The following is a 25401-nucleotide window of genomic DNA, read 5'->3' as shown; positions in this document are numbered from 1 at the left end:
AAATGGAAGAAAAATGATATTAATTAGAAGGGGGGATATTGGTTGATTATTTTAATCACTTTTACTTACCTTAAATAAGATCTCCAACACGCGACACCCGTAATCTGGTGCGATACCGGCTTTCAGTGGCGCAGTACACACATGCACACATTTGGCCACACCTGTGGCTCTGTTCTAGCTCTGTTCTGGCTCTGTTCTAGTGCAGGTAGTTTTCTGCAGTCCACGGTGATACTACACACAGCCACGCACTTGGCGATACACGCTGTGCGGTGCGGTGCGGTGGACGTTCAGAATTCAGTGGTGCAAATACACACATGCATACACTTGGCGACACACGCTCTGCTGTGCGGTGAGATTTGTGTTCTGTGTCCAGTGGTGCAAATATACACACACGCACTTGGCTACACACGTAGTACGGCGCGGTTGGCTTGGCAGAAGCGCATACACACATTCACGCAGTAGGCTTCACTTTCAGTCCAGTGAGGTTGGTGCTTGTGTGGTGTTTCAGCGCTTGGCGGATAAACCCCGTAAAAAATGGAGTTTTGTTTAATTTGAGGTAAGTAAAAGTGATTAAAATGATCAACCAACATCCCCCCTTCTAATTAATATAATTTTTCTTCCATTTCATGTGTGTTTCACGGCGAACGGAGACAACAAAAACCTGTGGCTGTGATGTGCAAATGTTGGTGCAAATGACGGGTACAGTGGAAAGATGACAACCATGATCAACAGCGGTGGAGTGCAGAAAGTACTGTGAAAATGTTGCGTTTTATTCACGGAACAGTTGATAAAAGTGTTTTTAATATAATGTGCCATAATTTGTGTAATTTTCGAAGTGTTGACCGTGTGTGAATAGTTGTTAGTGCTTCTCATTAAACCGATTTATTTGCTTAAATAAATCAAATTTTTCTACTACATGTGTGTGACACTGTTTCATTTTGGAAAGAAAATCTGGCAAAAAGGGGGAGGGGGCTATTTTAACGAAGGGTCGTGCTGAACCCCGTTCGGGTTTTGCTTCGGCTTCGGGTTTGCTTCGGCTTCGGGACCCGACGGATCGCTTGAATAATTTCGCCAACTCAAGTTCTTTTTCAAGCGCGTATTCAAGGGATCTCTGAGTGCTGGTGCCCGGTGGGTACCCAACAGTCAAAAGCCGAAGATTTTATATTGACCTTTCACTTTTTCTATCTGTCTCTCGCTCTAATTTGAGCGATTTTCCCCTGATGAGTGTCCCCGAGCCTCCTCGTGTGGTTGTTGTTGTTGGAAGTTGAAGCCGAAACCCCCTCGTGCGCTGCCAAAATCAGCGAAGAACGAAATCGAGTGGCTCAAGCGAAAGAACGAAAAAAATGACGAACGAGTGTGCTGTGAAAATAACACACACACACGCACAAGGCGACACCCGAAATCTGGTGCGATACCGGCTTTCAGTGGAGCAAGTACACACATGCACACATTTGGCCACACCAGCGCTCTGTTCTAGTGCAGGTTGTTTTCTGCAGTCCACGGTGATACTACACACAGCCACGCACTTGGCGATACACGCTGTGTGGTGGACGTTCAGAATTCAGTGGTGCAAATACACACATGCATACACTTGGCGACACACGCTCTGCTGTGCGGTGAGATTTGTGTTCTGTGTCCAGTGGTGCAAATATACACACACACGCACTTGGCTACACACGCAGTACGGCGCGGTTGGCTTGGCAGAAGCGCATACACACATTCACGCAGTAGGCTTTACTTTCAGTCCAGTGAGGTTGGTGCTTGTGTGGTGTTTCAGCGCTTGGTTGTCAGCGGATAAACCCCGTAAAAAATGGAGTTTTGTTTAATTTGAGGTAAGTAAAAGTGATTAAAATGATCAACCAACATCCCCCCTTCTAATTAATATAATTTTTTTCCATTTCATGTGTGTTTCACGGCGAACGGAGACAACCGGGGCGACTATAGGCTTCGAACGACGAGATCCGTTCGCCGCGGTTGTCAGAAGGCGCTCACTTGGCGCTCAATTTTAAAATAACGTACCATTGAGAGACCGTAAGAAGCGCGCGAAAGAATGAGTTCTACCTGCCGGGGTCGAACGTTCCCGTTTGTATGGGGAGAAATCCGCGAGGTTTTGCGCTGCGGATTTGGAACGAATGTTGTTTTCAATGTAACGTTTTGCTTTAAATTTTGCTTTAAATGATTGAAGTGATTTGAACTTAGAGGTATGTAACATTTTGAAAATGTTTTGTTATCTATTTCCAATAAAAAAAAGTTTTCATCAGTTTTGAAAATGTATATAAAAAACATAAAATATATCGGAATATAAATATACATATATATATATATATATATATATATATATATATATATATATATATATATATATATATATATATATATATATATATATATATATATATGTATATATATATATATATATATATATATATATATATATATATATATATATATATATATATATATATATAAATATATATATATATATATTTGAATATTTATATATATGTCAAATTTTATGTTTTTAAATTTGTTACACTGCTGAAAATTTTATAGAAAAATCACAAAACATTTTCACCATGTAAATAACGCTTATAATTCTTGTAATAAAATCAATCAGTATTGTTATACATTTTTATTAAGTAAATCCAATCCTGTCTTTCCTCCTAAATTTTAACTAAGTTTAATTCAAATTTCAAGAAAGTGAGTAAAGCTACCTTATAATTGATAACAAATCATCCAATAATGATGTAACAAATGAAATCCAATACCAACGGCAAAAAAGATCAAAATTCAAAACTTTACCATCCTTGAATCGTAGAAATAAACGTCTTTTAATGCTTGACAGTTGTATCTCATGGTTCTCATTCTCTCATGAGCGTCGAACGGATTTCGTCGTTCGAAGCCGGTACTCGCCCCGAACAAAACCTGTGGCTGTGTCGTAGTGTTGGAGCAGTGGCCCGTAGAGTGCAGCGAGATAACTACCCACCAGTCACCAGCACTCAGAGATCCGCTGAGACTGAAGCTGACTTTGAAGCTGAGTTGGCGAAATTATTCAAGTGATCCGTCGGGTCCCGAAGCCGAAGTAAACACGAAGCCGAAGCAAAACCCGAACGGGGTTCAGCACGACCCTTCGTTAAAATAGCCCCCTCCCCCTTTTTGCCAGATTTTCTTTCCAAAATGAAACAGTGTCACACACATGTAGTAGAAAAATTTGATTTATTTAAGCAAATAAATCGGTTTAATGAGAAGCACTAACAACTATTCACACACGGTCAACACTTCGAAAATTACACAAATTATGGCACATTATATTAAAAACACTTTTATCAACTGTTCCGTGAATAAAACGCAACATTTTCACCGTACTTTCTGCACTCCACCGCTGTTGATCATGGTTGTCATCTTTCCAATGTACCCGTCATTTGCACCAACATTTGCACATCACAAACACAGGTTTTGTTGTGTCCGTTCGCCGTGAAACACACATGAAATGGAAGAAAAATTATATTAATTAGAAGGGGGGATGTTGGTTGATAATTTTAATCACTTTTACTTACCTCAAATTAAACAAAACTCCATTTTTCACGGGGTTTATCCGCCAAGCGCTGAAACACCACACAAGCACCAACCTCACTGGACTGAAAGTGAAGCCTACTGCGTTAGTGTGTGTATGCGCTTCTGCCAAGCCAACCGCGCCGTACTGCGTGTGTGTATATTTGCATCACTGGACACAGAACACAAATCTCACCGCACAGCAGAGCGTGTGTCGCCAAGTGTATGCATGTGTGTATTTGCACCACTGAATTCTGAACGTCCACCGCACCGCACCACACAGCGTGTATCGCCAAGTGCGTGGCTGTGTGTAGTATCACCGTGGACTGCAGAAAACTACCTGCACTAGAACAGAGCGCTGGTGTGGCCAAATGTGTGCATGTGTGTACTTGCTCCACTGAAAGCCGGTATCGCACCAGATTTTGGGTGTCGCCTTGTGCGTGCGTGTGTTTTTTCGCTTGAGCCACTCGATTTCGTTCTTCGCTGATTTTGGCAGCGCACGAAGGGGGTTCGGTTTCAACTTCCAACAACAACAACCACACGAGGGAGCTCGTGGATACTCACGAAGGGAAAATCACTCAAATTAGAGCGAGAGACAGATAGAAAAAGTGAAAGGTCAATATAAAATCTTCGGCTTTTGACTGTTGGGTACCCACCGGGCACCAGCACTCAGAGATCGCTTGAATACGCGCTTGAAAAAGAACTTGAGTTGGCGAAATTATTCAAGTGATCCGTCGGGTCCCGAAGCCGAAGCAAACCCGAAGCCGAAGCAAAAGCCAAACGGGGTTCGGCACGACCCTTCGTTTAATTAGTCCCCTCCCCCTTTTTTGCCAGGATTTCTTTCCAAAATGAAACAGTGTCACACACATGTAGTAGAACAATTTGATTTATTTAAGCAAATAAATCGGGTAATGAGACGCACTAACAACTTTTTCACACACGGTCAACACTTCGCAAATTACACAAATTATGGCACATTATATTAAAAACACTTTTATCAACTGTTCCGTGAATAAAACGCAACATTTTCACCGTACTTTCTGCACTCCACCGCTGTTGATCATGGTTGTCATCTTTCCACTGTACCCGTCATTTGCACCAACATTTGCACATCACAAACACAGGTTTTGTTGTGTCCGTTCGCCGTGAAAAACACATGAAATGGAAGAAAAATTATATTAATTAGAAGGGGGGATGTTGGTTGATCATTTTAATCACTTTTACTTACCTCAAATTAAACAAAACTCCATTTTTTACGGGGTTTATCCGCCAAGCGCTGAAACACCACACAAGCACCAACCTCACTGGACTGAAAGTGAAGCCTACTGCGTGAATGTGTGTATGCGCTTCTGCCAAGCCAACCGCGCCGTACTGCGTGTGTAGCCAAGTGCGTGTGTGTGTATATTTGCACCACTGGACACAGAACACAAATCTCACCGCACAGCAGAGCGTGTGTCGCCAAGTGTATGCATGTGTGTATTTGCACCACTGAATTCTGAACGTCCACCACACAGCGTGTATCGCCAAGTGCGTGGCTGTGTGTAGTATCACCGTGGACTGCAGAAAACAACCTGCACTAGAACAGAGCGCTGGTGTGGCCAAATGTGTGCATGTGTGTACTTGCTCCACTGAAAGCCGGTATCGCACCAGATTTTGGGTGTCGCCTTGTGCGCGTGTGTGTGTGTGTTATTGTCACAGCACAGTCGCTCATCATTTTTTTCGTTCTTTCGCTTGAGCCACTCGATTTCGTTCTTCGCTGATTTTGGCAGCGCACGAGGGGGTTTCGGCTTCAACTTCCAACAACAACAACCACACTAGGAGGCTCGGGGACACTCATCAGGGGAAAATCGCTCAAATTAGAGCGAGAGACAGATAGAAAAAGTGAAAGGTCAATATAAAATCTTCGGCTTTTGACTGTTGGGTACCCACCGGGCACCAGCACTCAGAGATCCCTTGAATACGCGCTTGAAAAAGAACTTGAGTTGGCGAAATTATTCAAGCGATCCGTCGGGTCCCGAAGCCGAAGCAAACCCGAAGCCGAAGCAAAACCTGAACGGGGGTCTGCACGAACCTTCGTTTAATTAGTCCCCTCCCCCTTTTTTGCCAGGATTTCTTTCCGAAATGATACAGTGCACACCATTATACTATCGTAATTCGATTTATTGAATATCTAACCAACATAGAATACAAAAACACACAACACTTGCACAATAATCACTGCACTTAATTCTAAATCAACGCACATAATTTAAAAAAAAACCCTTTTAACACTCGCACAGTGAAAAAAAAACAAATTCAGCACATACTTTCTGCTCCTCATCGCTGTTGCTCCTGGTTTTTCTCGCTGCACTGTACGGGCCACTGCTCCAACACTACGACACAGCCACAGGTTTTTGTTGTCTCCGTTCGCCGTGAAACACACATGAAATGGAAGAAAAATTATATTAATTAGAAGGGGGGATGTTGGTTGATCATTTTAATCACTTTTACTTACCTCAAATTAAACAAAACTCCATTTTTCACGGGGTTTATCCGCCAAGCGCTGAAACACCACACAAGCACCAACCTCACTGGACTAAAAGTAAAGCCTACTACGTGAATGTGTGTATGCGCTTCTGCCAAGCCAACCGCGCCGTACTGCGTGTGTAGCCAAGTGCGTGTGTGTGTATATTTGCACCACTGGACACAGAACACAAATCTCACCGCACAGCAGAGCGTGTGTCGCCAAGTGTATGCATGTGTGTATTTGCACCACTGAATTCTGAACGTCCACCACACAGCGTGTATCGCCAAGTGCGTGGCTGTGTGTAGTATCACCGTGGACTGCAGAAAACTACCTGCACTAGAACAGAGCGCTGGTGTGGCCAAATGTGTGCATGTGTGTACTTGCTCCACTGAAAGCCGGTATCGCACCAGATTTCGGGTGTCGCCTTGTGCGTGTGTGTGTGTTATTTTCACAGCACACTCGTTCGTCATTTTTTTTCGTTTTTTCGCTTGAGCCACTCGATTTCGTTCTTCGCTGATTTTGGCAGCGCACGAGGGGGTTTCGGCTTCAACTTCCAACAACAACAACCACACGAGGAGGCTCGGGGACACTCACGAAGGGAGAATCACTCAAATTACCCAACCAACCAAACCGAGCTCTTTCGAAGCAAATCCTTCGTGATGAGCGAGAAAGCATGTCACGCATCTCACGTGTTGCCATGCGAACAGCTGCGCGTGTAGATGTGTGAGTGCGCGGAGAAAAATTGATGGATGACGAATGGAGGAAGGGGAGGAGCTTCACTCTGTCGAAGCATCTGAAGGGGGGCAGAACGCTCTCTTCACATTTTGCGAAGAATCAGTTTAACTCAAACGCTTGGCAAAGAGGATATACTACTTTGAGGCACTAAATATTTCAGGCAATGGAGTCGTGGTCTATTAGTATTAGTATAAATTATTTCCCTTGCCCCATTTATGAATTAATTTAAAGGAATAAACATTAATCTGAGTAAAATTTCAAAAGTTACTTTTAGCGAAAAACTTTTTCCAAATGTGTTTTGAAATTCTGAATCGATCTTGTAAAGACGGTTTTTTCATACAATACGTACTTTTTAAGATATTTGAAAAAGTACGGTTCATAGGGTGCGCGGATGATATAATAGCAATGCTATTACAATGAAATGCTATTCCGCTCTATCAAATTTCCAGCTGAGCGATTTTGTCTGTTTACGTTAGAACCGCTCCATTATTATTGCGCCTTTTACGTCCTCACGCGCGAATTCACAAATAGTTAAAGTGTTAGGCCCGCTTGTGATGAACAGTAGATCCACCTACTACCATGTTTCAATTCTCTGATTAAATCGCACGTAATAAATAAATCGAATATCTCTCCTTCCAATTTCAATTAAAAACACATAACCACTGCACATAAGGTAGGAAGATAGATGAGAGGAGGAGGAGGAGGAGGAGGGGCTATAAACACGTACGTAAATAAAAGGGGGCAGGGCGCGCGTGTGAGCGAGAACGCGGCAGCATACGAGAGATTTTTTTCTTTCTCTTTTGTAGCATTTCGGCTAAACACCCGAGCCTAACTTCGGTAGGAACTGCCTATCAAAGTTGATACACCTTCGGTAGAGAACTTCTGTCGAAGCTATATCGAAGCAAATTTACTTCGAAAGAGCACGGTTTGGTTGGTTGGGTTAGAGCGAGAGACAGTTAGAAAAAACGAAAGGTCAATATAAAATCTTCGGCTTTTGACCGTTGGGTAGGGACTGCTCCGAGCGACGCTCGGCTGCGTGCGCTGATGGAGCTTCCCAACCCCAACCCCGCTCCATACCCGTGCTCGATCGCACGCTACTGATGCTCGGTTTTTTCGCGCTGAAAGACTCATTTTCACTTATTTTTTTACACTTTTAATTTTACATCCCAACATCATTCCGAAAAGATTTCTTTTCATTAGCACGAGATTAACAGAATGGCGAATGACAGGTAGAATACCGAGCCTCGGCTAATCCAAATAGTAAAGCTGAAATCTCGGTTATTTTGACGGATGAGCTCGTTGACAGCTGTGTTAACGTATGTTCTGGGCATGTTATGTTGCCGAGTTTCGGTTCAAATATTTATTTAACTGATATTTCAGTTTTAAATGTACTAATTTTCGGCTACTGGGATTTTTCAACTGACATATCAGCAAGAATCGAAAGAGCCGACGGATTTTGGCAGTTTTTTTTTAAACCGAGGTCGTGAAATATTTTTAAGTGTGCATGTTTTAGGATCGTTAGTAGAAAATAGTAGTTAATCCGCGTAACAAATTTATTCGGACTAACTATTCACTATGTAACGGGTCATTGACCGTGGAACATCCATGAAATAGGATTTAGCATAATTATTGCAGAACAATTGCAGCTTAATTATTGCAGAATCATTAGCAGCAACACACGCAAATGACAAGCAAACGTTTCGATTCAAGTACCTTGCACACTAATACAAACACTCCTCCTTCACCACATCATTACACAAATGCATACAAAGAAAATTACACCTTTCAGCGTAAGCTCTATTTTTGAATATTAGTGTGAATATTTGTTCCACTACAATAATCACACTAACAGTAACCTACTTTGGCACAGATGACTGTCTACAACGAAACAAATAACGCGCTTTAACCATACCAAAAGCACAAATAAGATGGGAGCTAAGCAACACACACTTCACACTTCAACACACAACAGCATCTTGTTCAGCGAACATTTCGTGCGGAAGACCTCTCTCTCTCTCTCTCTCTCTCTCTCTCTCTCTCTCTCTCTGTCTCTCTCTCTCTCTTTCTCCTCCATACTCCTTGCTAAAAACACACCGTCTAAGATGGTCTGGAGGATGCGTCACTTAAACATGCCCAGAGCGTTTTCATCCTCCGCTTGGATAATCCAGGACTCGTGTCCATAGAGGGCCACTGGGCGAATCAATGTGCGATATATCTCACATTTCGTGCGGACTCGAAGTCTTCTGGATGTCAGCAGTCGGTGAAGCCCATAGTATGCAAGATTCCCCTGCACAGTGCGTCTCCGGATTTCGTTGCTGATGTAATTGTTAGAGGTAACGACCGTCCCGAGATAGCAGAACTCCTTTACTACCTCGAGGTTGCCGCCGACAACTAATACACTGCTTCCCAGATGATCTGAGTCCCCGGCAAGCAGGTACTACGTCTTCGTCGCATTGATTCTAAATCCAATTCTTGCCGTTTCGCGTTTGAGTCAGGTACGCCTCACACATCTTCGCTATTGTCCTGCCAATGATGTCATCCGTGAAGCCAAGAAATTGGAGAGACCGGTAGAGGATCGTGCCACGGATGTCGTTGTCTAGCCCCGCGCTTCCAATCACACCTTCCAGACAGAGATGTACCAAATCGGTTATATTAAATTTCGGAAAAGAAAATTTACGTGTAAAACCAAGCATATGGATGCACGAATTTCAAGTGATTCCAGTATAACATATATTAAATGTAGAACATAGAAAACATTAAAGTTACAACTCCTAGCATAAAGCGCTTAAGCACTTGTATTACTGATGGGTGGGTCAATTCAAACTTACAGGGCCGGAGCCATCCGTAAGCGACCCGGAGTCGTACGAGTCGACCCGAAAGATACATTAGGTTCAGTTGGTGTAACGATTCCGGTAGGTGCAAGACACCATAAACGACTTCAACCCAACGATGCACCAAACGTTTTCGGATGGGGTCGGGCAAAGGTAGGATCAGTCCGACCATTGGGTCCAGCTAGTTTGGGTTGACTCGAATTATCAGTAGGTGCGAGAAGTAGGTTGAATACCCTACCCGAACTCGCACTCGATGAAAATGAATATGTTAAGACTGTGTATCATTTATAACTTCTCTTGCAAAGAAATGAAAAATCAATCGTCGGTCGCATCAAATTGCAATGTCAACGTCCGGTTTGGCCAGTATAAAACAACTTGCCAACATAATTGCCAAGTTGCTTTCCAAATGCTTCCATTTCTTCCATTCCACACCCCCTCTCCTGAAACCCTAAATTTCTCAAGCCTATTATCCACGAAAACGTAACAATCCTGAAGTTATTAAATATTGCCAAAATCATATTGCATTGCCCTGTAACCGGGGCAAACTAAATAGTCACTTAACAAGAGTATCTGCCATGGGTTGCATGATTATCATATATATGTTTATATGTTTATATGTTTATTGATTAATCCATCGGGATCTTGAAGATCCTACATGAATGTACTTAAATTAGTGCTTATAGACTATGTAAGGTACATAAATTGATCTGGGAGAACAGGTGCACAAGAATAGAAAATGTATTTTGAAAATAAAATTATTACGTAAGTTGTGTCCTGAGTCTATCTCTAAAAACATTCTGTGGCATGTTGAAATCAAATAAATCAAAGTTATTTATGAAAGTTCGACACATAGCTGACATAGGATCAGACTGGCCAAAACGAGTTCTATAACGAGGGACGGATATGAATTGACGTGTACGTAGATTCCTAGATGGCGCGTTAAATTCTATCGTAGCTAATAGAGTAGGAGCATCAATGTGGAGGTTAAGTAGTCCTGATATAAAAAGGCATTTACCTATCTCACGGCGCTTTTTCAACGACTGAATCCCTAAAAGCAGACACCGGGAATGGTATGACGGTAACACATCGCCCTGTCGCCATGGTAAGAGTCTTACAGCATATCTAGTCGCTTTTCTTTGGATGGCCTCGATTCGGTTATTCCATTGTTCGGTACAGGGGTCACTAACAATACTGCCATATTCTAACACAGATTGAACGTAGGCACAGTAGATGGTTTTTATGGTCATAGGATTACGGAAACCTTGCGTTGATCGAATAATCCAACCCAGTAGTTGGTTCCCTCTAGACACTATATTTTCTAGGTGATCGTTAAATGTTAAACGTGTGTCGAGAATGATCCCAAGGTCACGGAATGTATCGGTGCGTTCAACGGATATGTTATCGATCTGGTAGTTAAATCGTGTGCAAGACCGAGAACGGTAAAAAGACAAAACACAACATTTTTCGATACATAGCACCATTGCATTATCACGGCACCATATGCTAAACAGGTTGATGGCGTGTTGAAGATTGATGCGGTCATTGGTATCGTTGATAGGAGCGAACGGCTTAACGTCATCGGCAAACAGAAGAAAACGGTGTTTAGCTAGCAATTGCCCTACATCGTGTATATAAAGAATGAAGAGCAGCGGGCCCAAATTGCTGCCTTGAGACACCCCTGAGGTGCCAAGCACCTCTCTAGATGTATGATCGTTTACCTTGATCTTGTATGAGCGTTCTGTGAGGTAGGAATGCAAACACTTAACTATTTGTTCCGAAAACCCTAACTTCTGCAATTTGGCGATTAAAATGTCGTGTGAGATGAGGTCGAAAGCAGCTTTGAGATCGGTGTAAATAGCATCCACTTGACCTCCGGAGTCGAGATTACGTTTGCAGAAACTAACGAATTCAGTGAGGTTCGTTAATGTAGAACGTTTTGGTACGAACCCGTGTTGGTTATCCATAATGTAATTCGATGTAGCGGAGAGCATAGGGCCGTAAAGCAGAAGCTCAAAAGCTTTTGACACCGCACAAAGTGATGTGATACCGTAATAGTTTGAAGCACTTGAGCGATCCCCTTATTTAAATATTGGTACCATCCACGAGGTCTTCCATAAGCGTGGGAAAATACCGGAACTCAGTGACGTGTTGTATATGTTTGTTAATACAGGTGCTAGAGACTGATAGCATTTACAGATGATGAAACTCGGAATGCCATCGGGACCAGGAGCTGTAGAGGGTTTAAGGCTTTTGAGGCACTTTTCTACTGTGCGTATATCAAACGTAGGAATGGTGTAATCAATCATGTTTAGAGGTGTGTAAGATGTGGCCCTTGAGATCACCGTTTGATCTACAATTGGGGTGGAGAAGGCATCGGAAAATCATTCAGCAAAAATGTTGCAAATATCTTCGGGTGACGTGCCCACGAAATCATTATATTTGATTGTGCTTGGAATTACGTTTGAGCGTCGTCTGCTGTCAATGAAGCGCCAAAATTTTCGGGGATGTCGGAGAAGGTACCTTTCGATTGAAGATATATATTGCTTATATCTTGATCGGTTATACTGACGGTATGCATGTATCGCGTTGTTACGATTTTCCCTAGTGATATTACTTCTCATAAAACGGTGTCGACTAATGGCATTGTTTTTGGCTCGTTTGAGGATGATAAGCCTGTTATTACTCCATGCTGGAGAGCGTTTCTGGTCCATAATTGGTGTACAGGATTGTAGAGCATCTTTCATGAAAATCGTGAAGGCATGAACAGCGTCGTCAACAGATGGAAAGTTGGAGCAGTTAAAAGTAGAACCGAATAGAATTATTCTTTCCTCCAGTTCCACGATATTAGCCTTTGAATAATTTAATCGTTACTGATGTGTGTTGCTTGGATGGGAGCTAGACGCATGAGGATCATAGTGACGTATTGACCATTCGAGTGCAGGATGATAATTGTCGAGCTTGAGCAGGGCCGGTTCGGATTTAGACACGGCAGAACAGATCTCATCGGCGTTGGAGTTAGCAAAAATTATATCGAGTTGTCGGTCCATGGAGTTTCTAACGTTGCTAAATTCATAAAGGCCGTTTGCTGCCATACCATCGATGAAAATATGATTATTTCGAGACTTAGATGACGGTTTATAGTGCATGAAAGTGGAGCGCAATGGTACATCCTCGACATCGGCTGGATTGAGTTTGGACCACGTAATGTCCCATTTTTTTTTAAATCTCCAGCGACAAGCAGAAGATCATTATCTCTCATGCGTGAGGAAATTTCGCGTATACTTTCCAGATGTTTGTTAACAATTATGTCGTTATATGCGTTGTACAGTCGGTCTCGTAGTACAGTCGTCAACTCGTACGACTTAACAACATGCCCGTCATGGGTTCGATCCCCAAATAGACCGTGCCGCCATACGTAGGATTGAATATCCTGCTATGGGGGGAAATCAATTAGTCACTGAAAGCCAAATCCCACTAGTGGTACAGGCAGGCCTTGACCGACATCGGTTGTTGAGCCAAAGAAGAAGAAGAAGAAGATGCGTTGTACGGTGGAATATACATGGCACCGATATAAACAAAAATATTGCCCAATCAAATTTTGACCCATAACGAATTTTGTTCTATAGTTCGATCCGTCGGTGGAATTTCGCAAGATGAAAGAGAGCGAGAGCAGGCTATTAGAACACCACCACCGATGGAGAAAGTGCTGTTGGTGGTGGTTCTATCGCATCGGTAAATAGAATAGCGATCGTCGTTGAATAACTCATTGTTTATGTTATTGTTCAACCAGGTTTCAGTTAATATTACGATTTTGTATTCAGTTTCGGAAAGTACTAGTCTTAGATCATTCAGTTTTTTACGCAAGGCTCGAACATTTTGGTAGTACATCGGTAGGTATGTTGTTGTTGTGTTGTTGATATTCAATTGCTATTCATCTGACGGACCGGCTTCCGCAGAATTATCAGTCCGTTTAGTGTTAACTCGTCGCGGTCTTTTTTTAGGAGCGGCTAAGCATTCTGGAGGAGATCTGGTAGGTGTAGTGATGACAAGCATTCGCTCGTTGAGATCCTGCTGTGGTTCAGTTGTAAACAAACCTGCATCTGTAGTGGTCATAGCAGGAGAGGAAATCGTACCAGGCTGCGAGTGCATATCTGTAGTGGTGGTTGATATCGGAGCGCTTATTCCGGACCGTGAGAGTGGATTGTGATTGTGATTAGCTGTCTACAGCGAGAGTGGCAGGGTGATCGTGTGTGAGTTGATGTATCGAGTTAGTATCGATGACGGAGCGTGTGTTGGGATTATTATTGTTGTTGTTCCGGTAGTCACGAAACTCGGTAAGTTAGAGCGGAGGGCCATGTCTCAGGTGATAGAGCCTTACTGCGTAAAGTGGCCGGTATGCCCACTTTGAATGAGATGAATGAGAGTGTACTAGTGTTAGCGCCGAATTTCGTCAGGCGGTGAACAAACACATCCCGCTTGTCAAGCGCTAATCGTACCTGCACCATATGAGACATTTGCTCAGTGGTAACTGTTGGGGCGAAACGTGTAAAGAATAGCCACATACGCGTATCAGTGTGTGGAATGATATCCAGTGCATCTGAAGCAAGCGGTGATCCCGATCCTCTTAGTAGTGGTGTTTGCAGGTTGTTAAGTGGTGTTTTGTTGATGTAGGATGACGGTTTGATTGCACTTACACTAAGTGAGGCCGCCAAAGATGGGAACTGTGTTTGTGTTGGTGTAATGGTATCGGGAACATTGTTAATTACTGAGTTAAACATTTCGGGTTATGATGTTGCTGGATTGCGAGGAATGGGTTGTTGAGCGGGTAAATCGGTTAAGGTGTGTGATGAAAGCAAACAGGAACGCATCTCATCCTTCAGCACTTCGAGGAGATCGCATTTAATAACGGCAGTGATTTGTTTTGGCAGCTCACTATGGAGGCTCGCTTTAAGGTCGGCAATGCTGGACGATAAGTCGACAGTGGTGTGGGTGTCAGGGGTAGACGACCTAAGCACAGCCGAACGCGGGTCTCTATGAAACTTTACACAAGCCTTACATGCCCAAAAAAGTTGTGCACAGGACTCTATAATAGCGGACAGTTCGTCAGAGAGTCCACTGCATGTGAAATGAAACTCGGCATTGCACCTACCCTGGCATTTCACAATTCGATCAGCAGGTACGATGTCGTTGGCACAAGCGGCGCAGATACCGGCCATTGTAAAATGGTACAGCAATAGTTGAAATGGGGTATTGATTGTAGAGCAGGAAAAATGATTGTAGGTGATTGCAGATGAGCAATTTCCGACTGTTAATGAAAACCAGGTCTTGAGGCAGTCAGCACAAGCAAGCAAGTTGCGTTAGGGATAAGTTTTCACTGAATAATTTTATAAAATATCGGAGCGCAAAGAATCATCGACCAGTCACTATGACGTTTGACGTTTGAGGCTGATGATGATGAAATGGGCCACAACAACTGTGCTTAGGTAATGGTCTATTGCATTTGCGCACGTTTCGTTACATTTATTTTCGTCCTATATTTTGTTTTGCTTGTCAGAAAAGACCTTAAAATTCTTCCAAAAATATGTTATCAAAATTGAAACAGTTTTTACACGTTTAAATCTACAAAATCGAATCTTTTGAAGCTGTGATTGTTATCATTATTGAGGCGACAAATACAACACCTTAGCCTTACCAAGCGCCGTATGTGAAAAGCATCTGCCCATTTTGCCCCAAGCGTAACTGCCCATTTTGCCCAACCTGAAGCATTTTTGTATTTTTTTGTTATATTAGTAAAAATACGCATTCAATCGTCTTGCTTTCTTCAGACAAATTGTAAAGAAATATCATATCTTTAAAAATATATCATGGAAAACTTCAACGCATCCCTGTGACACTGGTTTAAGCTTATTTTCATAGTGGCAAAAATTACATCAATATGCTACTACTAAACCTTACTTTGCATTTTTCTTGGTTATTTGTTATGTAAGGGTTATGAAACTTACATGGTGTTCATAGAACACTCTAATGAATACATTTTGAGCATTGGAAAGTATCTTTGTAGTCAATTAATCCTTAAATAGATTGTGCCCATTTTGCCTCACATGCCCATTTTGCCCCGCTTTCCCCTAACTTGATTTGCAAAAAAAAAAAAAATGTATTGGTCCATAATTTATCCCGATGCCATCAAAACAAATATTTTTTTTTGAAATAAGAACAAAATCAAATAACATGAATTTGCAAAAAAAAAAAATATTGCAATAAAATGATCAGCGAAGAAACGATTCTGGGAAATCTAAACGTATGTTAATATTGGGGAAAGCAAATGTTTAGTTGCGATTTTACAATGTTACAATTGTACAATGGCTCGAAAACGATCTTATACTAAATAACCATGATTATTTGTTTAATGTTAGTTGTGTTAGTTATTTAAATAGTTTGCCGTTTTTAAGCAAATTAATGTATTTATAATAACGTTTTTACTCAGTGAACAAAAATTGCAAATTGAATAAGAATAAAGTTGTAGTTTTGGCACTTACAGCCGTTGTTGATTATTTCCAGACTAATTTCAGCTTTCGAGAATTATGGGCGTTTACAGGCCCCGGCTTCTTGATGTCTATTGCTTATCTGGATCCGGGAAACATCGAGTCAGATTTACAGAGTGGAATTGTGGCAAAATTCAGCTTGCTATGGGTGCTACTTGGAGCTACGCTGCTTGGCTTAGCAATGCAACGATTAGCAGTGAAGTGAGTAGACCTGCTTATGCCATACACAATATGACCTCACTGGTTCCGTTACGATTGCGAGCCAACTAGTTTGCATTCCCATTCGATAGTTGGGTTGTTTGACATACCGCGAATGTGATGAATAAATTAAAACGAAACAAAAAAAAAGGTTCATAAGGCCGCTGGCAGACACACCGAACAGTCATCGTACCGAAAAAGTCTGACAATCGAAAATAACGCTTGTTATTGTAAACAAACAAAATATGAGTTTTTTTTGTCCTTAACTATGTTGAAAATAACAGGAATACATAAGTTACTACAGGAATAGGAATACATACATTACTTATGTTAAAATGTTGTTTTGTGCTGCAGAAGTATACTAACAGCAATTTCGATAGGATTTCGCTCAAGGACGGGTGGACTGAAATCGATCGAATGAAAATATGAGGGTTATAATGCGTTATATTTCATCTGTGATTTTTTTCGTTACGGTGGATTTTTGGTGTGTCTGGCAGCGGCCTAAAACTTTGTGAACTAAACTGAAATTCATCGCAACGGCTATGCTTCATCAAAACACCATGACAACACCATGACCATGACATGCCGATGTTTTTTTTAAATCCACCTTGGATGACATCCAAAATATTGAAGTGCCATCTTGAAAACAACTCAACTAAAAAGTCAGTGAGGTTATACCACCGACAAACCGACGTGACACTTCGAACAAAATGAGCTTCAAAAGTTGTCTCCTTATTACAAATGAAAATACGTTAAACACTAGCGCCATCTCTATAATGATTCGCTTACTACACTGACACAGAAAAGAAACTGCTAAATCCCCTTTTTGTTTTTCTTCGCAAATTCCAATGTGTATTGTTTTATGTACTTCTCACATCTTTTGCATTGATTTGGAAACTTACAAAATGATTTTCCTTGGTGTTTTGTCCAATAATTCTCACAAAATCGTGCCTCACACTTCCTTCGCAATTTGTATTTAGAAAAGTTGTTTACATCGAAGCAGCAGTGAACAGAGCTTACTTTGACAGAAGTGATCGCCTCACTGGCAAATGACAGTACTTTCGTGTGGGACACTTTTGTAACGCCAGTGTCACGTCGGTTTGTCGGTGGTTATACTGCATATATTAATCCTTTTTTTATTAAGAAAGATCGGCTTTGGCCGTATTGTTTATATTAATCCAAGTTTTTTTTATTCAGTAGGAACGGTCCGAGGAAGGCCATGTTGCTTAATATATTAATCTTTTAAAAGCTAAAACATTTTGTTTTTTAGAATTGGTGTTGTAACCGGATTGGACCTAGCTGAGATGTGCTGTAAGCAATACAAAACAGTCCCACGTTTGATACTTTGGCTGATGGTGGAAGTTGCTATTATTGGATCTGATATGCAAGAAGTAATTGGAACTGCAATCGCAATCTACCTTCTCTCGTCTAAACGGTAATTTTAATACGATTACGACGCATAGTTTTGCTTCACATAATGCAAATATGTTTTTATATACATATATATCTATACCATTTCATATTGTTGAGGACTCGAAATCTTCCTAATTTTAATACTGGAGCTCAGTATTAGGTGTACAACTTAAAAACCGGAATTTTACAGCGAAATTTTATGCTTTATTGTGGAAAAATCTGACAATATAATTTATTCGACGTATTGCCCGTCAGATGCTATAGCATTTTCACATCTTTCAGGCAATTAATGAATTCCATCCCAAAAAAAATTCAATTCAACATTTTCAATTTTTGGCTTGCCGGCCAAAAACGAATCGATCCAATTTCGGATGCCTTGCTCTGAAGTGAAGCGTATTTCGGTGAGGGCGTTTTGCATCGAGCGAAATAAATGAAAGTCAGCCGGAGCAAGGTCCAGACTATAAGGCGGGTGGGTCAAAACATCCCATCCACTATTTTCCAAATAGTTTTTCACGGGTCTTGCAACATGCAGCCGAGCGTTGTACCTTCCAAATGATATATATATATATATATATATATATATATATATATATATATATATATATATATATATATATATATATATATATATATATATATATATATATATATATATATATATATATATATATATACAACTCGGCTATCCTGAACATAAATTGCCCTCAATTTGTTATGTCGATTGTACGCATTGTAGTGTTGCATTAGGTGAATCCTCAACGGGGTCTGAATCGGGAGAGGACCAATTCCTGAGTTTATCAGCCTCAAGAACCCCATCGTAAGGAATCTGTGTCTGCTGACATCCCTCGATATCGCGAATTACATATCGATCGTTCGGCAAACACTTGTGGACAACGTATGGACCTTTAAATTTAGCTATTAGTTTCTTATTTGTGTTTGGACTATTATCAACGTTACGAATCATAACAATGTCACCTTCATGAAATACATCAGCTGGATGATGGCTCTTAGCAAATTGTTCTTCATTTACTCTTTGAGATCTGGTTATATTTTCGGAAGCCTGGTTTCTAATGAATTCAAAATCCCTTTGGATGTGTTCCTGTTTTTCTTCCAGAAATTCAGTTAATTCATCAACAATAGGGCCACGCTGATTGGTACCGAATAATAACATTGACGGGGTGAACTGTGTGGAAGAATGTACACTATTGTTTAAAGCATGTTCAATGTAATACAATTTAGAACTCCAATTCGAATGGTCATCGTTTGTTGTTTTGCTTAACATTGGTCGCAACACCCTGTTTACCCTTTCCACTTGTCCATTGGCCTGGGATGAGGAGGTAGCCGTAAGAACATGAGTGATTCCGCGATCGGATAGAAATTCACGGAATTCATTAGACGTGAAGCATGTAGCTCTATCATTGACGATCCTTTTAGGGCGACTATAGTACGCAAAATATTGCTCCAATGCAATGCATACACTTCGACTACTGGTTGAAGTGGCTGCATAAAGTTTAGTGAATTTTGCGAATGAATCTATTACTACAAGAATAATTTTTTTTTTGTGATTTTATCGATGGTAATGGGCCTAAATGATCAATATGTAAAGTATCAAATGGAACAGTAACCGTTGGAATACTATGCAAATTGCGTAAATTTTTTCGTGCTGGTGCATAATAAACAATGCATTTCAAACAATTGCGTACAAAATTGTGTACGCGCATTTTCATCTGAGGAAACCAATATTGACTGCTTATAGAACAACAGCATTTCTTCACTCCTAAATGACCTAGCTTTTCATGAGCATTTCGAATAATATTATTTATCAATTCATTGAGTACAAAAACTAGTTTTTTACCTGAAGGTGAAATTTTATAAATCACGCCGTTTTCCAATACGAATCCTTCAACTGGTTCTAATTTCAGTTTCATTTTCAGCTCCTCTACAATAGGGTCTCGGGATTGAGCAATCCTCAATTGTCGGTCAATATCGATATCGTCTGTGATAGCACCTACTTGTTTTCGGCTCAAGGCATCTACATAGCTCATTGAGCTGCCTGGGCGATGGGATATTGAATAATTGTAATCTTCTAAGAACAAAGACCATCGGGCTATTTTAGCAGAAGAGTTGCGGTTCTTTAAAGTCTCTACCAAAGAATTACAATCAGTTATAATTTTGAAAGGAATACCATGTAAATATGTGTGGAATCGTTTTAAGGCATAAATTATTGAGAGTGTTTCCAACTCATAACTATGAAGTTTAGCTTCATCTGAAGAAGCAGTCTTCGAAAAATATGCTATCGGATGCAGTTTACCATCTTCTTGTTTTTGAAGTAGGACTGAGCCAAAACCTACCGCACTCGCATCGCAATGGAGTTCTGTTTCACGAGACGGATTATAAATTGCTAGAACAGGGGAGTTAATCAGCTTGTCTCTCAAAATATTGAATGCACGTAGACAAAAATCATTAAATACGAATATTGCTTTATCCTTTAACAAATTACTAAGTGGTTTAGCTATGGTTGAAAACGAAGACACAAATCTACGGAAATAAGAGAAAAGGCCCAAACAACGCTGAACTTCCTTTATGTTCCTAGGTACAGGATAATTTTGAATGGCCTGAATATGTTGATCACTTGGACGAATACCTTTTGGATTGGCACGATATCCTAGATAGTCTAACTCCTCATATACAAATTTACATTTATCCATTCGAAGTTCAAGACCATTATTTCGCAATGTTCTTAATACGTCACCAAGTATGCACAAATGATCCTCTAGGTCGACAGATGCAATAATAATGTCATCCAAATATACCACAAGCTGTCCACTGGCTATAAACGTATGCAACACATGATTTATAAATCGCTGAAATTGGGCTGGAGCGTTTTTCAGTCCGAAAGGCATTTTAACATATTCGAACTGTCCGTCTGGGGTTACAAAAGACGTAAACTTTATCGAATCCTCATGCATATCTATCTGGTGAAATCCATTCTTCAAATCCATCAAGGTGAAAAATCGCTTACTGCCTAAGTGTTCAAGACACGTATCAATAAGAGGCAGAGGGTAATTATCTCTAACAGTTATTTTGTTTAAGGGCCGATAATCTACACATTTTCGGATTTCACCGTTCTTCTTCCGGACTAAGACAAGTGCGGAGGCATAGGGAGAGCTGCTGGGACGGATTATACCTTTTTGTAAAAGATCATCAACTATATATCTAACTTGGTTTCGTTCGGCGATGGATAGTCTTCTCGGTTTGCTATAAATGGGAGTGTCGTGAATCAAACTTATTTTCATCGCATGACCTGTTTGTTCAATTTTACTACAAGGATAAAGACTACTATTTCAATTTCAATTTCATGTGGCTTTAGATGTGAACTAATGTTTAGCTTGTCGTTAGGTTCTACCATGCAAATAACACACATTTCTTCAAATGTTGTGTTCAAGTCTTCGTAACTACTAGACTGCCGACGATTACCGATTTCTTTCGAGAGAGTATTGTTGCGCAGCGACCACATCAAAGGTGGCTGTTTGAATTTATAATTAAATAATTTATATTTTGTTCTTAGTAGGCTATGATAGCTTGTAATTTAGAGTATAAAAGGAGGAAATAGTTATAATAAATTAGTCTTAAGGCCGGGCTACATTGATCGTACTCGCAAGTGTAATTTCGATTTTCACTAGCGCATCTGGTGGCGGCTAACTGAAGCGTTTTGCCAAACAATTTGAGGCTGTTCCAGAAAATACGTTAATTTTCCATGTTTTTTACTTTAACTGGACTGGAAACGCTTTGTAATTGAGAGATAAATATGTTGTGCAAGTATTTCAGCAGTTTTCGCATCAAAAAACGGTGAAAAAACTACTTAATTTTGAGATCCAACACGACCATTCCCCCGACGACCAAAAAAAGCTTCCACCAGCCGCCGCCAGATGCACTAGTGAAAATCGAAATTACGCTTGCGAGTACGATCAATGTAGCCCGGCCTTTACACCAGCATTTCAAGAGTGCGTTTCTCTATTTGGTGTTAAGATTCTCCCGGGTGAAACCAGGGCGAATACGATTGCCTTCTCGACGGCGCTTTACGAAATCAGTAGCGGCGCTTCCACGGCATAGACCTCCCAATTTAATTTGGAAAAGAGGTAACTAGCCTGGTAGGCCAATACTGAAATTAGTTTGGTGAAATAGAGTTGGACCGTTGACGCTCCTGAAACCCTTTTGCCCGGGACGTTCTGTTCCGTGGCAGCAGACGGTTATCAAGCGCTCCAGAACGACCGAAACCTTCGCGGTCGGCTTGGCCGTCGGGCCCGGAACATTGGTGGCTCCAGAGAGGAACCTCACGGAGAGTTCCATTACATCAATCTTGCTTGAAGCAATCGAAGCAATCTCACGAACTCTATTTTACTGTTGAACGATATCGAATAAACCAGCAATCCGCATATTTTTTTGAATAACGACGAGAGGAGGAATTTGTTTGCTGTCGAACATGGCGACAAGGAAGAAGTTTTTTGTAGAAAATAAGAATGGCGCATGCAGATTGTGCAATGAACCAGATCTGTCGGATAATATGGTTCAATGCGATGACTGTGACAGGTGGTTCCATTTGAATTGTGCGAAGCTGACTCGCGAACCGGGACCAGATGAACCATGGCTCTGCATCAAGTGTTCCTCGAGAAATGTTCCTGAACCATCATCGAAAACATCCGATACAGCCGAAAAATCGCTGATTCAGGAGTTAATAAATGTACTGAAGGGAATGACTACTAAGACTGAAGAAACAAAAATGACGGACGAGACCACGAACTCTGCGATACGGCGTGATACGCTAGTTCCATTACCCTATTTTGATGGCAAACCTAAGGAATGGCCTTTATTCAAGAAAACATTAGACGAAACAACTAAGGATGCAAAATTTTCGAATTTCGAGAATTTGCGAAGAATTCAACAATACGTGAAAGGAGAAGCAGAGCGAAGCATACGACCGCTGTTAATGGACCCAAAAAACGTTCCGGATATCATCGAACGTTTGGATGAGACTTACGGTAGACCAGATCTTGTATACAAGGATTTGCTAAAGGACATTTTGAAAGTCCGAGTTAACAGGCATTCGCAGATTCCGGAACTTTCAGAATCCGTGGAAAATCTGGTAATTAATATGACTAATTTAAACCATGGCGAATATTTGAACGATCCGCGATTGGTTAACGAGATCGTTGAAAAACTGCCGATGGTATTCCAGTACCAATGGTTGGAATATAACCAAGAGAACGGCGACCAAATAGTCAATTTGAAAGATCTAAATGAATGGCTGAAACCTATTGCAAAAACCATCAGAAGAGTTGGAATACAAGATTCACGAAACCGTCCAGAACCGAGAAATCAGATGATCGAACAACATAATACTGTTCAAAGGCAATGGAATCAACCTCATAATAATGAAAACAACGTGTCAAGAAATCCGATATTAAATCACCATCAATTGTGGCCTTGTACACAAAAACTGTATTATCAAGTTGTTCCAGTTATTTTAAGAAATGGATCGGAGAAAATAACGACCTTTGCCTTTTTGGACCCTGGATCATCTTTAACTCTGATGGAAGAAAATATGGCAGAGCAATTGAAATTGAAAGGTGTAAGAGACCCGTTAACAATGAAGTGGACAAATGACATCGAAAATACGGAGTCCAACAGCCAAAGAGTTCGCGTGACAATTTCGGGAAAAAATAATAAAGAATACGAACTGAACGATGTAAGGACGATACGAAATTTGGATTTACCAGTTCAAAGCCTAGATGTGGAACAAATGAAGGCAGAATATCCGTACTTGAGTAATATCGAGATGGACAGCTATCGAAATATTCGCCCTTCTATATTAATAGGTTTGAACCATAGTCATCTAATAGTACCGATAAATCGAAAAATGCGTAAAGCAGATGAGCCAATCGCTATTTACACGAAGCTGGGTTGGATAATTTTCGGTTTGGGCAAAGCAACCTATGACTGCGAATCTAGTCATCTGATGGTTCATAAAGGAGACGAGTGCATGGACGAGATGACGCGAAATTATTTTTCAACGGAAGATTTCGGAGTGAAGGCAACAAAGATGGTGAAATCTAGAGGCCGGGCTACATTAGCCGTACTCGCAAGTGTAATTACGATTTTCACTAGCGCATCTAGTGGCGGCTGGTGGAAGCTTTTTTTGGTCGTCGGGGGAATGGTCGTGCCGGATCTCAAAATTAATTAGTTGTATCAATTACAAAGCTTTCCCAGTCCAGTTAAAGTGAAAAACATGGAAAAATAACGTATTTTCTGGAGCATCTCCAAATTGTTTGGCAAAATGCTTCGGTCAGCCGCCGCCAGATGCGCTAGTGAAAATCGAAATTACACTTGCGAGTACGATCAATGTAGCCCGGCCTTAGTGCAGAAGAAAGAGCGAATTCCATCATAGAAAAAACTTTGAAGAGAACGGGAGAGCGGTTTGAAATTGGTCTATTGTGGAAAAGTGACGATCCGAAATTTCCGAACAGCTATAACAACGCTTTAACGCGGTTGAAATGTATGGAGAAGCAATTAATTCGAAATCCTGCGTTGATGGAGTGGGCGAATAAAACGTTTGAGGAGTATGAAGCCAAAGGATATATCAGAAAATTAACGCCGGTTGAAGTTTCGAAGCATACGCCCAGGACACAGGATGCATCAGATCAGGCATTTGCGGCATGTGTATATCTTCGATCCTGCTTCAAAGAACATTACGTGGTACGACTGATCTCTGGAAAAGCTCGTGTGGCACCAATACGAACATTATCGATACCTCGGATGGAGCTGCAAGCGGCCGTGTTGGGTATTCGTCTAACTGAAGCAATAGCAAAGGAATTACGTCTGCAGATTCAGAAAACAACGTACTGGAGTGATTCACAAACGGTTTTGTCGTGGATAAATAATCAACACCGAAAATATCATTCGTTTGTGGCCCATCGAATCAGTGAAATTTTCGAGGTATCAAGTGCCAACCAATGGCGATGGGTTCCATCAAAAGAAAATCCCGCTGATATTGCTACTAAGATAATCAAAGATACGCGACTTTGGTTCAATGGACCCGATTTTCTCGTAGAGAAGGAGCAGTTTTGGCCGAAAAAAGAAAAGATCGTTGAGACAGATGAAGAAAAGAAATTTGTAGCCATGCATCAAATCGTCGATTTGATTCCGGAAAACAACTATTCATCATGGAGTAAATTGTTGAAACATACAACCATTTTGAAGAAATTCGTCGATTTTTTGAAAGATCGGGAGAAATTTTCGAAAAAAATTGATCCTGAGGATGTCGATGTCGCAAGAAGGGCTTTGATACGCAAAGCTCAAATCGAAGGATTTCCGGATGAATATCACGCTCTTTGTAAAGGAAAAGTAGTAGAGAAACAGAGTCCAATACATAAGCTAATGCCGTTTTTGGACGAACATAAAATACTACGATCCAGAAGTCGCTTAGAAAACATTGCCGCTATTTCCATGACAACAAGATTACCGATGTTATTGCCTCAGAAACCTCGCATAGTAAAGCTGTTAGTACGAAACTTTCATGAGCAATACCTTCATCAAGCAGACAACGTAGTAATAGGAGCTTTGCGGC

The 25401-nt window shown here is 41.0% G+C and overlaps 1 protein-coding gene across 4 annotated transcripts in view; it reads left to right on the top strand.

Moving 5' to 3' along the window:
• LOC1275957 (protein Malvolio) overlaps positions 1-25401 on the top strand; it is a 73669-nt gene that overhangs the window by 8886 nt on the left and 39382 nt on the right. For 2 of the 4 annotated variants that reach the window (XR_009765908.1, XM_061655580.1), the window contains exons 2-3: positions 16183-16367; positions 17635-17799. The exons of 1 other annotated variant lie outside the window; for it this stretch is intronic. Coding sequence is in view for 2 of the 3 variants with exons in the window: in XM_061655580.1 (XP_061511564.1) it covers positions 16183-16367; positions 17635-17799 (350 nt within the window). In the remaining variant the exon portion in view is untranslated. Of the gene's footprint in view, positions 1-16162; positions 16368-17634; positions 17800-25401 lie in introns of all 4 variants that reach the window. One more of the 4 variants, XM_061655581.1, reaches the window with a different exon arrangement.

The sequence above is a fragment of the Anopheles gambiae genome, chromosome 3 (assembly GCF_943734735.2).
Source record: "Anopheles gambiae chromosome 3, idAnoGambNW_F1_1, whole genome shotgun sequence".
NCBI classification, from domain to species: Eukaryota; Metazoa; Arthropoda; class Insecta; order Diptera; family Culicidae; genus Anopheles; species Anopheles gambiae.
The sequence above is the reverse complement of the archived record's forward strand: the minus strand, read 5'-3'. Positions and strand labels throughout refer to the sequence as shown.